At 36.5% G+C, this 15,141-nt stretch overlaps 1 protein-coding gene across 1 annotated transcript in view; it reads left to right on the top strand.

Moving 5' to 3' along the window:
* The window catches only part of TMX3 (thioredoxin related transmembrane protein 3), a 61,037-nt gene extending 46,436 nt beyond the window's left edge, over positions 1–14,601 (top strand). The window contains exons 11-16 of the mRNA XM_075125324.1: positions 1,271–1,328; positions 2,451–2,504; positions 4,034–4,090; positions 9,154–9,283; positions 10,540–10,608; positions 13,583–14,601. Coding sequence (XP_074981425.1) covers positions 1,271–1,328; positions 2,451–2,504; positions 4,034–4,090; positions 9,154–9,283; positions 10,540–10,608; positions 13,583–13,849 — 635 coding nt within the window. The 3' untranslated portion in view covers positions 13,850–14,601. The remainder of the gene's footprint in view (positions 1–1,270; positions 1,329–2,450; positions 2,505–4,033; positions 4,091–9,153; positions 9,284–10,539; positions 10,609–13,582) is intronic.
* The last annotated feature ends 540 nt before the right edge of the window (positions 14,602–15,141 follow it).

The following is a 15,141-nucleotide window of genomic DNA, read 5'->3' as shown; positions in this document are numbered from 1 at the left end:
AAGCACTTGAGAGAAGTGTCTCTAATAAAGAGGCATTGAGATGTTAATATGTTAAGGTCTAAAGGGAACAAGGAGAAGTGGGTTTGTGGTGGGAGCATGGAAAGTGATGGGAGAAAGTCCCCACCCCCATCGCATTTTTAGTCCTTCTCCCAACCTCAAAGAAATCCCTCTGCAACTGCACCATGGAGAAGTGGAATGGGGAGGAGCTGTGGAAGTTGCATTATCTCTTTTCTGATTCTCGAACCCTTCAAGGATTCCCTGAACAGGAGAATATTGACATTGTCAATATTATCCATCTTATGTGTGTTCTCCCCCTACATGAATCTCCTTGCCTGGGGTGCAGTTCAGGGGCAGCAGCAATCAGTAGGGAGGTATAGGAGCCTTGGAGGCTGGGGATGATAAGTAGCACTATGTTGTTTGCCTAGATTTTGAGATTTTAGGTGGCCAATTCACTGCTCATTCCACTGTGGGAAAACTCAACTTTCCTAACACGGGGGGAGGAGTGATTTGAAAAAAAATCAGTCAAAACTTGAGGCATTTCTTACTCCCTGTGCTGAGTTTGCCCGACATAGGAGATAATTTGACCTAAATATAAACGATTGAAAGGTGCTTCAAAACTTCCACGAACTAAACCAAGCAAAGACCAGTAAATTCAGAATTTTGGTCTCCATTACATTCTACATGGTTATTCAATAAATCTGTGCACAGGGTGATTTGAAAGTGAAGTTCTTCTAACAGTGGACTACGAACCATATAAGAAGCTATTTTTCTGACCTGGTGGCACAGCCAAGAATTCAAATAAAATTCTAACATTTCTTCATGTAAGTTGTAAAGAATAATACACAAAGTTTTTAATTAAACAAATCAAGTCACAACAGTGGTTAATGAGTTGATACAAATAACGTTTTGAACTTTTAAAACGACAGAGCTCTGGTGGTTGTGAACAGAGAGACTGGAACAAACTTGATTTCCCCTCTTTATTTTTTCCAATAGTCATGCTAATCTGGCATTCAGTCACATTTCATTTATTTTCAATAGATTAGTACAAACTGATGTATGTAATCAGATGTTTGTATAGCTTCTTTGGGACAGTTGAGAAGGGCTCTTTGTACACCCCAAGATTTGGGTAATTGTTTTCAAAACTGAATGGTTCTATGATCTGAGAGTTGGAGAATGGGAGGTGGTAGTGATCTCAACTTCCCAGACAAAATAATAAGATTCCCTTGCAAGAGTAATATGGTGAATTTAGATATCTTATTCTGTATTTTAGGAAAACTTGTGGCGATTGCGATTATTGATGACAAAAACTCTTCAGCTGAACATACCAGGTACAGTATTATTGACATTCACTGTGAAAAGTAAAGAATTTGTGCTGGTTTGGATATTGGAATGTCATCAAGATTTATCTTTACTAGTTTATCTCATATCGGAAAGGAATATTCAAATTCTTGAAGCTGTTTTAAATGTTCACAAAGTGAGAGTTGAACTGAAAAGCACTGATATTTGCACATTTTCTGAGAATGCTAGACTTAACGAAGACCTGATTCTGTAGACCTTAGTGAGTGGCCCCACTAAGGCATATATGACTACTTGATGATTAAGGGCTACAGGAAGTACCATAATTAAAAGGGTTAATTGTGCATTCATTTACATAGATTTGAAATGCAAATATAGGATTTTTCAGGTGCAATTGCAGGTGAAAATTGGGCCTTTTATAAGAAGTATCTTGACAGAACATTGATTATTATTGCATAACTATAGGTAGGGCCAGTCAGAGTCCAGGATCCTGTGATCTTCCTGCAAATAGGATGTGTAGCTTTTAAGATCATTGTATTAAATTAAATTTTAAATATTTAAAAGTTAGAAAAGAAAGCTAGAGGTCAGCCAATTATGAGGTTACTTTTGATTTAAAAAAAATGTTAAAGATTGATCTTCAACTCTGTACTGTCAGTCACATATTTAAAAAGACATCATCAGTAAGTTTAGTCATTTGTACCATTAAAGTAAAGTGTTGGGTATCCATTTGAAGGAATGCCTTTTATCCAGCTGGATACTAATTTGCTAAGGAAATTGAGGACACACAACCCTCTAGGCAACCATGACTTTTTCAGGAGACACTCATTTATTAAAAATGATTATGTTCTTAAGTTCTTTTTGTGCTAATTTGTACCATTTACTGGGATTTTCTTGGAGGTTGGTATGGTACATTTGCTGGTGGCAGTAGAGATAATTTAATTATGTCTGGTCCAATGAAGATAGCATTTTAACAGGTACTTTATTCATTTTGTGAGGAAGGTGAGTTTTCTTAGTGAGAAAGGGGAATCACTGTTTTCCATTGCTGAGTAGATAGCATTCACTCCTTATTCAAAGAGCCAAATGATTATTTATTTGAACCTTGTAAATCCAAAGTTGACTCTATTATAGTTGTAACAGTTTTTTATTTTAAATAGGCTAAAGTCTGTTATTCAAGAAGTCGCTAAAGATTACAGAGACCATTTTCACAGGTATGTGTATGTGGTACTATGGTAGCATAGCTTTTATTCCCTGCCCTATATACCTGTCATTTAATGTAGTGTTTCTCACCTTTTGAGGTTGGCAGTCCCTTATTTGAAGTAAAAAAGTTTATGATCTTACATTTACAATAAAGTATCAATGATAACAAGGATAAGCCTGTGTAATTTATTTGTTTGTGTCTTTGAGAGATTGACAGAATACTTCACCTTGAAGAGTAAAGGTGTGTGAGGTGTAAGGGAGTCAGATTTTCTTTGCTTTAGATTGTAATTTTCCTAATTGCATTTTGTAACCCCCGTTTGAGAAATACTGATTTAATGGATTGTTCATCATTGCATTCTCATTTCAGGAATGCAAACTGTGCAACATAACTGTTACGAACTGTAATGTTTTCGTGGCAATACTTTCACCATAATTAACCTATTAGTTTGCGAAAATCAAGTATGATTCTTGTTGTCAGTCAACTGAAACTTAATGTTTGAGATTTTTTTTAAAGATCCTTAAGAAAAAAAAGACCTCCTTGCAAACATTCATTTATAAATAAATTGTTTTTTAGTTACTGAATTCGATTGCTACACTTTTTCTCCCTATCTGTTCTTCCTGCTGTGTTCCAGGGGTGTCTATGTAATCCAGAAAAAAAAAAGAATGTGTTTGTTCACTTCTGTTCTTTTCTCCCATTGCAGACTTAATTTTTTTTTTTAAGCCAGGTGAACATGTAGTAAGTGTATCAGACCAAAAAATAAGGTACAAAGAGTAGCGTCTGAGAATGGTGGGCTGTTTTGTAAGTTTGGAGGTTAGTCATAAGAACAACCATACTGGATCAGACCAAAGATTCATCTAGCCCAGTATCCTGTCTTCTGACAGTTGCCAAAGCCAGGTGCCCCAGAGGGAATGAACAAAACAGGTAATCATCAAGTGATCCATCCCCTGGAGCCCATTCCCAGCTTCTGGCAAACAGAGGCTAGGGACACCGTCCCTGCCCATTTTGGCTAATAGCCATCGATAGACCTATCCTCCATGAATGTATCTAGTTTTTTGAACCCTGTTATAGTCTTGGCCTTTACAACGTTCTCTGGCAAGGAGTTCCACAGGTTGACTGTGCATTGTGTGAAAAAATACTTCCTTTTGTTTGTTTTAAACCTGCTGCCTATTAACTTCATTTGGTGATCCCTAGGTTCTTGTACTTTGAGAAGGAAAAAATAACACTTCTTTATTTACTTTCACCACACCAGTCATGATTTTATAGACCTCTATTATATTTCCTCCTCCTTAATCATCTTTTTTCCAAGCTGAAAAGTCCCAGTCTTATTAATCTTTCCTCCTATGGCAGCCAATCCATACTTTTACATCTTTATAGTAATACATGAATGTGAAGACTGTAGCAGTTGCTGCTGCCCTACGTAGTTTTTCCGTTTTATTAGAGAAATATTGTAGGAAGAATATTTTTGACTATCTATAATTTTCATTTCTTTAATGTACAATTGATTGGGCTTTACTTCTTGTTTCTTTGTATCTTCCGTAGGAACTTCCAATTTGGCCATATGGACGGTAACGACTATATTAATAGCTTACTAATGGAGTAAGTAAATTCTGACTTGAATATTCTCCCTGATCTGTGGTTGTACCAATTGTGCTACTGGTTTGAAGAAGCGCTCTGTTGATGCCGCTTCTGCGCTCCTTAGTCACTCAAACTATCAGACTAAAAAGATTTGAAGAAATTTATTTTCTCCCATGTATTTATAACTTTACTTACTAGAAGAGAAGCATCAACATTTTTCTCTTGGCCAACTTGTAGTCTTGAATTCCAAATCCTCTTCTGTCTGTTGTACTACAAGTACATAAGGTTTTAGTTTACTATAGATATTTAAGTAGCAAATATACCATTAGGACAGTGCTGCCTGGTGAGGCTTACTTTTTAAAAATCATTCCGTTGTACTACTACAAATTTTATTAGAAGTTAACATATTTCCCAAATGTTATGTGGTTTAAAAGAAACAGTGAAATAATAGAAATAATTCAAGTCATTTACAAGAAAGATAGCTAAATTGACATGATTTATTTATGTTCATTGGTCATTTCATAAGACGGTATATGTATGAGTGCGAATTTATGGATTTTTTTTCTCTGCGCTAATGCACTTTTTATGGTTGTTGCTTTCTTTGGGTGACTTGAATTTCATGTTTGTCTCTCTTCTGGAAAAGAAGTGACTAGCAAAATAAAATGATTGTATATCATTGCCTGAAATGTGGGACATGTGGTTAGCCAAGGCTCCCAATGCTCCATTTTTAGACTTAAGGCTAATTTAGGATTATGGAGTTGGAGCACCCTGAATTCTTAGTGGAGCCCCAGTGGAGATTACAGCTGCTTTGCGTCAAGGCATATTGGTATCCTGGTGAAGATTCCATCAACCTCAAGAACCTCAGCCAAGGTAGACCCTTGATGAATTTGGCACAGTTCTGATAAATTGTGCCTTTTACATAATTCAGACTACAGCTGCTTTTTTTAAAAAAAAAAAAAAAGTATGTCGGTGTGGGGCAAGAGACGTAAAGCTGAGTTTAAATAACAACCAGCGTTATAGGAGTTAGTGATTTGAGATAAAATGAAATATTACGTAGCAGGTTTCAATTAGTGGGATATAATAAATACTGAATTCACTATTTGAATTCAGGAATTAAAATTATTGCAGTTTTTCTGCTGTCCACCCTTACAACTCTCCTTACTGTGGTCCTGATTTATTTATTTATTATTGGGGTAAAAGAATATTACGGCGGGAGGGATTGACATGGGGTGTCTAGGGCAGGAGGGGCAGTTGTGTTGGGCAAGCATAAACTGACTACATCACCCATTTCTTCCTGGGAGTGTTCCCTCCCAAGTGTATGAAGGAGGAAGGAAGGTCAGTCGGCTTCAGCAGCTATCAACCTCTCTCTGCTCCCCTGAATGTTCTTTTCAAGTATCTGTATTATTTGGTTGAGTGTTAGTGTCTAGTGCTGTCCTGAGACAGGTTCATGTGTAATTTTGCCTCCCAATCTCTAGGGACATCTGATCTTTCTTTCTTCCTAGGTATTTCCAGGGGAGGGAGTAGCAGGTGCATGTCATGAACCATGTTCGTGCAGAATTTAGGGATGCCCTCTGACTTCCACTAGCTGTGGAAAACCATGACAGGGCTCCCTCACCCCACAGTGGCAGTCACCACACTACTTTCTGATGGCCACCCTTTGCTGCTGTTGATTGTGTGTCCTGCGGGCTCTCCTTCACAGTTTTCTCTTTGTTTGTGGACCCGCCCCCCATGACTTTTAGTGCACCTTTCCCTCCCTCTACCCCCATAACACTAAAAATAACCAGCACTTTTTTTGTTACTCTAATAATGGGTAATTAATCAAGGCCCTCACTTTTGCAGTCGAGGATGGGGGAAGTTAATTGCAACTGTCCCGTAAAAGTGTCCTATTTGTATAAGTTCCAGTGTATGGAAAGTTATGACCAAACTACGTTTGAGACTTTAGTTACACCAAAGTATGTATTTCAAAGTTGTGACTCTCCACCATAAACAACAGTGTTTTTCTACATTATACAAGTGATAGAGATAGAATATTTGTTTTGTATATACTGACACTTTAAAAACTGGCACCAAGGCACTTTACTTTTTTACTTGTGGTTCAGTCTGTTTTCCACCAGATGGCAGCAACTGAAAGTCAGTAGAACAATGTAAAAATGTAAGATATGACTTTCTGGTACAAGTAACCTGCTGTTTTATACTACTGTAGAAGCATTTAGAAACATCTTTACATTCTTCACAAAGGATCACGCTTAAACAACTTTTTTTACTGGTGGGGTAAGAGATTGTTATAGTATTTTTATGCTTGATGTTAGGATTAAGTGCATCAACTGGAATTGCAACTATGATAGTTATGGAGTTATACTGTTTAGCAGTCTGTCTCCTTTAAAAGATGGATCGATTGATTTTTGTCAGAATCTTACCAACTTGGGACAATCTTTTTTTTTTTTTTTTTTTAAAGTAGGAAGAATAATTCTTACTGTGCTGATTGTGGGTGTTCAACACCTCTGAGAGTTTCCATTGATTTCAGTGGGAGCTCTAAGTGCTAAACAACACTGAAAGTCAAAACATCATTTAGAGTACCTTTTTTTTTTAATTGCTCAGCATTTGGCAAAATGGGAGCCTATCTGGTTATTTATATATTTGTATACTTTTATATAATATAAAATGTAGTTTTTTTATATTTTTAGTCCCTAGACTGCTTATATGCTGCAGAGGTATCTCAGTCAGTCCTATACTACTACACTGAAATGGCTTAATATTAATTGCTTCCCCACACCCTGGATAACTAACCACAACGTCATGATTTAAAGGAAGTGTAATCCAGTTCTTCTGCCAGCATGTTGTTTGACGCATCAGGTTCTGGAATAGAGAAGTACTAAAGCAAGGAAAAATTGGAAAGGGTTTATTAGGAGGTCTTAAAAACCTGATGGAGCAGGGGAGCAATAGATAACTCTTAAAAGAAATTGTTATTCTCCTTCCCTCCCACCCCCCACAAAGGTGGGGGGGGAAGTGGGGTGGGTATAAGAATATTAGGTTTTTCTTCCAGCTTATTTTCCTGATCGGGACAGACTTTTGTAGATTTTCAAAAGACAAAATAAAGGGGAGTGCTGGTAAAATAAATAAATTAAATCAAGTTAAATGGAAAATTTAATGTTCCTAGTCTAAAGTACAATTTTAAACTTCAGTGTAACAGCAGCAAGAGTTGTCACTGTTGTGTGAGTAGAAAATGGATTTTCTTGTTTTTATTCTGTTTTTGTTTTTTTCTTCACAATTCTTTGTGTGGGGATAATTTGCAATTTGGCACCCTACACAACTAACTACACTATATTTTGTTGCTTGGCTCCTGTTGCATGCACCTCTTGCTACAGTTATCCACTGGGTACTCCTTTTGTTTAACAGGAATCTCTGGGGAAAGCCATACTTAGAAATTATCATGTGCTGCAAGCAGCAGAGCTCTCCAAGAGTTGAAATATTTCAAATTCCTGCTATATATGTCTTCTTCATTGGCATATTTGTAACAGGTTTTAGCTTTTTAGCATATCACAACACTTTACACTTGAAAGTTGGAAGAGCATGGACACATGCCATATGCCTTCTGTGGTATTCAGTTTGCTGGCCATCCAGAAAATTCCACTGTTTTAGCGTTGAACTTTTTAACTTCTAGTTAACATTTTTGATTAACCTCCAAAATTTTATAATTTTTCTACTCTTATGCCCAAAACAGTCATATGTCAAAATGTAAATTTATAATATTCAGGGAAATCTCTTAATATTGGAGAGAATTTATAATTGCTTCCTTCCTAGTTTTTTTAAAGGAAATTATTGAATTAGCATTTTCTCTTTTTAACTATTTTTTTAGTCTAATTGTGAAGTCACTAATTACAACTCCATATTGAAGGTTGACCTCATCATTGTTAAAGCAGAATATGTCCCAAGTGTGTGGAATGTGTGACAGTCAGCTATGCCAACCTGTTGATACAAGGAGCATCTGAGGTAGCCGTTAAGATTTTGTGCCACAGTATGAGTTTGATGAAATTGGAATAGGTATTGCTTTTCAGAGTCTCTTGGAGGTCAGAGTGAAAGCCTTATAACATGAGAGAGTGTTATTGACAGTGTTTATAGTCAATGTAAAAGTGGCAAGGAAGTAGGAGACTTTTTCCTTCACTTGTTTTTTTTGCTTTTCAAGTTTTGAGTTGAGGTGTGTTTTTGATGTAACTGTAAATATCTCTAATTAAAGATTCTGTGTATTTGTTAAATCATAATGACAAAGAAACATGAATAGTTTGAAGCCTTTAACAGGCATCTGTAGCTCATCTCTTGTGTCTAGATTAACTATAATTACATTGTTGATATATGACATTTTAAGAAGTTTAACACAGCTCCTACTCTCCTGGTCAAGCAAAAGCTCAGGCATTGGGCTTAAATTGTGTGCCCCAGTTAGAGAACACTTAGTCATGCATATAGTTAAGTGCCTTTTCGAATTGGGGCCATAATGCTTTTGAAACACAAGGCTGTCTGCTATATGAGAGCTCAACTAATTGGTTATGTCTGCTGTAGCATTTGGCAGAATATCTACTGCTTAACTGGAGGTTGCATGTACACAAATATGTCCTAAACTCATGAGGTACATAAGTATTGAAACACACATCAGATCTGTGGAATTAAAAGTAAGCTTTTTCCCCTTTTGTTTATATTGTATGTATTTGCTTCAAAAATCTGACTTTTCCAGTATGGCATTCACTGAGTCGGGTCATGCATGCAGCATAAGAACACACATAGAATAGCATAGCCTTCAATAGCCTCATCAAAATATTGATGCTAAGGAGTATGTTATTTTAAAATTGGGTCAGTGAACTCCTTTCACCTGTACCATAAAGATAGTGGGGTGGGTGGTTTTGGGGTTTTTTTTTTTGTATGAATGACTTGAGGTGGGTATCTCAAGATGGGCACATAAAATTTACTTTCCTTTTGTCTGTATTGTTCTTTAGCAGAACATTTAATATTGCATTTCCTGTTAAATGCTCTGAAAATTCTTAGTTTATATTGTTTCTTTGAGTTTCTTATCTGTTTGACTTTAACATTTTCAGTGACTTGACAATCCCCACTGTTGTCGTATTGAACACTTCCAACCAACAGTATTTTCTACCAGATAGACGCATTGAGAGTCCTGAAGACCTGGTTCAGTTCATTAATAACATCTTAGATGGTACAGCCGAAGTAAGTCTCCCACTTTGATCTGATTTTTTTTAAATCAACTGTTAGCTTTTATTCCCTGGACAGTTAAAAGCGGAAAACTTCATTTGGCCACTTTTCGTAGTAATATAGATAAGTGTACATTATCTGTCTGGTTCTCTTTAATGTATTCTCAGTATATATCCATATTCCTAAATTGTGCATGTGTCCTTGGCACTGCTTTGGATACCCCTGAAAAAGCAGTTACTGTTAGATTTACATATATTCCCTCTCAGATCTAAACTTTAGGCATATGTTTATTTAATAAGCTGTGGCCACTACTCCTCTCTAGGTCATCCTTACTTTTCTGTGTTGTGTTTACTTAGAATTGTAGTTTAATGTTTTCTATTTTGGAATGTGTAGTTCTTAGACTCCACTCCCATGGAAAATTTCAATTTTGTGTAAACTGTATTTTCCATGAGAAAATCATTCCAACAGAAAATTTCTGACCAGCTCTAATTACAAGCCCTATCTTGGTGGCTATCAGATGTTGAGTTCAGGAGAGTAGACTGTCAATCTCTATTTAAATAGCTGTCATCAGACGCAACTTGTTCAGTGTTTGTTAATGTTAGTCTCCACTCTTGTGAAATTCACTGACAATACTCAGAGGAAGAAGAGGTTGCTTCTTAGACCGCTACACGTAGATTCATGCTCTCTACCTTCCTTTCCACTTCAGAGTTTCTTTTGCAAACTGAGATAGTGGAAGGAACCAGGGAGTGGAGTCTGGGCATCACAACTTCTTATAACATTATTCTCAAGGTTTAAATCCTTGAGGAAGCATGCATATGGCCTATAAGCATGAACGATTATCAGTCTTCCAGAGGGCGAATGAACAGGTGAGTGGCTCTATGTTGATTAGCTAGTTGAACTGGTAAGTAATCAATATCACTATGTGGTAGAGGAGATGGTGAAGAATACCAGTACTGCTGCAGCAGTTGACTCTTTTCATTCACAAGAACATTTTGCTTCAACTGAACAGGGAGTGTCAGTTTTTCAAGAGATTATTGAAACATCTACTTTTGGAAGAACTTGAAAAATGACTAAGCATCATGAGGTACATGAATGTCAACCCCTAATAGCTATTCTTTTCCAAGGGAAAAACAGGTACTGGTAAAGCCTTTTGGAGTGACTAAAGGCTGCATAAATTAGGGAGGCAAATGAAACATAAAATGTGAATTTATTATAAAATTTAACTGAACATCACTAATTATTTTGATACCTGTTTCCTTTTGAAATTTCAGGCACAAGGTGGTGATGGGTTTCTGCAACGAATCAAGAGAATAATTTATGATGCCAAGTCTACTGTAGTGGTAAGTAAAACCCAACATGCAGTTGGAATGCAAAGTAGAATAGCATCATATTATCAAGGTCAAAAAGACTTCTATACCTTTTCAAAAAAAGATTAAAAAATGCCTTTACTCAAAAGTCACTGAATATATTCCCAGTAATTACATTCTGAATTAAAAAAAAAAAATACCTTCAAATGATTGAAGAATATTCTACAAATTGTTTTGAAATATATTTTACAGAGTACTGAAATGTTGAATTTTTGGTGTCAGAAATATGATGGACAGTTTCCTTTTTATTTCTTGTCAATTAAAGTGAATAAGGTCAAGTTAAAAGACATATCACAGGAGGATTCAAAAGCTATTCAAAAGCTTTGCTTCTGACATTTCTGGAACCTATTTACTGACAGTTATGGAACCTACCTACACTGAAAAATGTTACTGTCAGTCCATTCAGTTAAGGTATAATACTACACTTAGTGAAGTTTTAAAGGTGTATTTTAGGTTACTAGTCTTATTTTTTGCTTAGAAAAAGTCCAGATGTGATACTGAGTATCTGTTGTGTAAATGTTTGGATGTTGGGAGAGGTTTCCCTTCTTTTTATGGGTCAATTAAGGTTAAGACCTTTGTGGAAAGATTTGGATAAAACCATTTTCCCACCCCACTGCAGACAAGCAAGAAAATCTTATAATAAATTACACACACAAAATGACATTAAAAGAATGTGTAAAGGTTGCAAAGTCAAGCCCTCAAAAGTTAGGAAATGCCGATATTAAAGTTGCCTGTGAGACATTAATTCATCCGCCTTATGCGTACACCTCAGGATACTGTCTTTAATAACATGATCACATATTATTTTTTTCCAGAGGAACCCTCATTCAGTGTACAGCATGGACTGTGCTCATTTAATTAGCAGTTATTCAGTATTTTGTTTTTTTCCTGTTTAATGTGCCCCCCCCTCCGAGCCATATTTACTGCATATTATTTGCACCCTGCCTGAAGACAAATTATTAATTTTTATAGGCTTTTATGTGGTTCTCATGACTACAGTTTGAGTGCTTCACAAACTTTAGTTACTCTGTCTTCACAACACCCCTGTGAGATACTTTTAGACTTTAAGACAAGAAGGGAAGATCATAATCATTGTCTGACTTCCTGTACATCATCTGACTCAGCCACCCACTGCTGTAATAGACCATAACCACTGAGTTATTATTATCTTTAAATCACTATTTAAAGACTTCAAATTACAGAGAATCCACCATTTACTCTAGTGACCTTTGCTCCATGCTGCAGACGAAAGCAAAAACCCCACAGGGTGTCTGCCAATCTGACCTGCGGGGAAGGGGAGGATTCCTTCCCGACCCCAAATATGGTAATCAGTTAAACCCTGAGCATATCAGCAAGATCCACCAGCCAGACACCTGTGAAAGAATTCGTGGTAGTAATTCAGAGCCGTCCATTAGTGTCCCATATCTGGCCGTTGGACATATTTACTAACGGCCTCAGATGGGCCACTTTTTATTGTAGGCAGTTTCATCATACAAATCTGTCCATAAACTTATCAAGCTCAATCTTGAAGCCACTTAAGCTTTTTGCCCCTTCCCCTGCTCCCCTTTGAATGCTGTTCCAGAACTTCACTCCTCTGATGGTTAGAAACCTTCATCTAATTTCAAGCCTAAACTTATTGATGGCCATTTTATATCCATTTGTTCTTGTTCCAACATTGGCTCTTAACTTATATAACTCCTCTCACCATTTTACAGATGGGGGGGCTGAGGCACAGAGAGATTAAGGTCAAAACTATCCACTAGGTTAGAGTGCCTGATTTAAGACATCTGGGACCTGATTTTCAGAGTATTTAAAATTATATAGCACTTCATATGTTCAGAATACGGCTCCCAACAAGTTCAGTTGCAGCTGAGAGTGCTCCGCACTTTTTCAAATCATACCAAACATCTCAAGTCAGATATTCCTACAATAAGAAATGCTCAATTAGTGCCCACCCATGAAAGGTTGGTTTAAATTACTTGCCTAGCATAAAATAAGAAGTCTGTGTCAGAGGCAGGGACAGAATCCAGTTTTCAAAAGCAACATTCAACGGTCTAAACCATGAGACCATCCTTTTTCTTCCTTCTGTCCCCTGCCTCATTTACTGCATAACTTCCAGCATTGGAAAAACAAAGTGGGAGCATGCTCAAGCATGCTTAGTGAGGATGGAATCTTTGAGATTTTAGTTGTTAAACTCTAGCAAATCTCTACTGAGCTTGTACTAACTGAGGTAAGCTTACAACTTGGCCAAATGCAGACAAATTTTCCTGGGAATGTTAAAAGGCCATCTCTGCACAAAGGCTATGAAGCCTGGGGCACTAGAGCTTTCCAAAGAAAAGATTGCCAGAATTCTTTTAACATATAAAAATGTTACTTTCCCTAGAAACTCATTCTCAGAAATGTCTGAACTGTTTTGGATAAAATTTATATATCTATATCTCTCTTTATATATGATGTATACATTTTCAATGCCAAGTGTCTGTAAGTAAGTAATATATAAAAATCAGCCTAAAGCCAGCCTAAACCTGGCTTTGAAAATTTCAGCCCCAAACAGTTAAAGTTTGGCAAAGTACTTAAAGACAGGGTCATTTAATGGGAAGTGTCAGGCAACTTTAGTATTAGGTTCTATGCTGGCACATTCCAAACTTCAGTGTGTTTTTAAAGTCTCAATATGAAACTCAACAGTTTCTCATGCCTCTTTTCAAATTACAAAATACATAGTTGTCATACTATTTTTCAGCTTCCTAGTGAAACCATTTCTCTTCAGGTTCAAAGATTTTCATAAGTTAAAAACAGCATTGGCATAATGGCTCTTACACCTTTTCCAAGAAAACTGATTTAATCTATTAGGGTGTTCAGAAATAAATATAGTGAAACTTGTAAGAAATGCTGTAAGGTATCTTAAATATCCCCTAAAGTGCTTTTGACTTCAATTATATTTCAACAGTCTGTATTCAAGAGTTCTCCACTTCTGGGCTGCTTTCTCTTTGGTCTGCCACTGGGTGTCATTAGCCTCATGTGTTATGGGATCTGCACAGCTGATACCGATGGAGGTGTAGAGGAAAATGAGACATCTAAAAAGGAAACTGGAGATAGGGAACTTACAGATGAAGGCAGTGAGGAAGAACAAGAGCAGGAAAACAAAGAAAAATCTGCAGAACTTTCAGATGGAGAACATGGACAGAAACATATATTTGATAAGAAAAAAGACTAAGTTGCCTAGTTTAAAGAATTCTGTAGAATTTCCAAATAGCCTTATTTATTGAAGTGAGTCATTTATTGATGATCTTCACAGAAGAGGACCTTTTGTCTGTATTTTGCTAGTTTTGACTTGCATGTATTCAAATCTTCTTCTCAAATACGGTCGGGGGAAGGGTGGGGACCCAAATGCTTTCTTAATTATTTTTGATTAACATTTTATTATTCTGACTATTGTCTTTGAAGATTAATATTCCTAAACTGTTTGTTCACAGGCAACAATCAGGTAAAATATGCTACATGTGATAATCTAATAATGTTGTGGCCGACACACATCAGGATCATCTTTTTATGGGAACAGAAGTGGAAAAGTTGCAGGAAAGCTTAGAATGAAATACGTAAATTTTACAGACCCTTTGAAATTGTGATGGCTAAAGATGGCTTGAGCTTTCCATAAAAACACTCTTACTTTAGCTACTGCACCTTATTTTGAAAGAAATACCTTTTGTACGTTTTAAAGTTAAAGATAATTTGTTGTTATTTACAGAAGTGCTTTGTTATATGACAGTACTAAAATCAATTACTGGCAGTTTTCCACAGAAGTTGTGTTAAATGCAAGACCTAAGAGAGAGTTATTTATTAAAATAGTTCCTTACTAACTAATATTTTAAACAAGTAAAAATTGTTTGGGGATTGCATTGTAAAGAAGTTTTGTCATGGGAATGCTAGTCCTTGATTGGGCTTTACAAGTAAAACTTATTAATTTTTTCCTAGTGTAAATTATTTACAGATTCTGAAAAATCTGGGTGCAGCTTGATGGTGGAAGAATAAATATAAGCATCCACAGTCGGCTAATCCTCTCATACAGATCTGTAAGGACAGGCTTTAACCAAATACCTTTTCAAAGCTTTTTTTGAATGTTTTATGATTCACATTAATCTTAGGTTTCAGAGTAGCAGCCGTGTTAGTCTGTATTCGCAAAAAGAAAAGGAGTACTTGTGGCACCTTAGAGACTAACAAATTTATTTGAGCATAAGCTTTCGTGAGCTACAGCTCACTTCATCGGATGCATTCAGTCCAGCATCTGATGAAGTGAGCTGTAGCTCACGAAAGCTTATGCTCAGATAAATTTGTTAGTCTCTCAGGTGCCACAAGTACTCCTTTTCTTTTTATTAATCTTAGGCTATGTCTACACTGGCAGAGTTTTTTCGCCAAGAGCTTAAAGAAAACCGCTGTTGTGTTCACATTGTCTTCCACTGGCGGGATAGCATGCTCACACTTGCGGCACTTGCATCGCCAATGAGAGCA

Source organism: Caretta caretta, chromosome 2 (genome assembly GCF_965140235.1).
Source record: "Caretta caretta isolate rCarCar2 chromosome 2, rCarCar1.hap1, whole genome shotgun sequence".
Taxonomy (NCBI): Eukaryota; Metazoa; Chordata; order Testudines; family Cheloniidae; genus Caretta; species Caretta caretta.
Note: the sequence above shows the minus strand (reverse complement) of the source record. Positions and strands in the feature narration are given on the sequence as shown.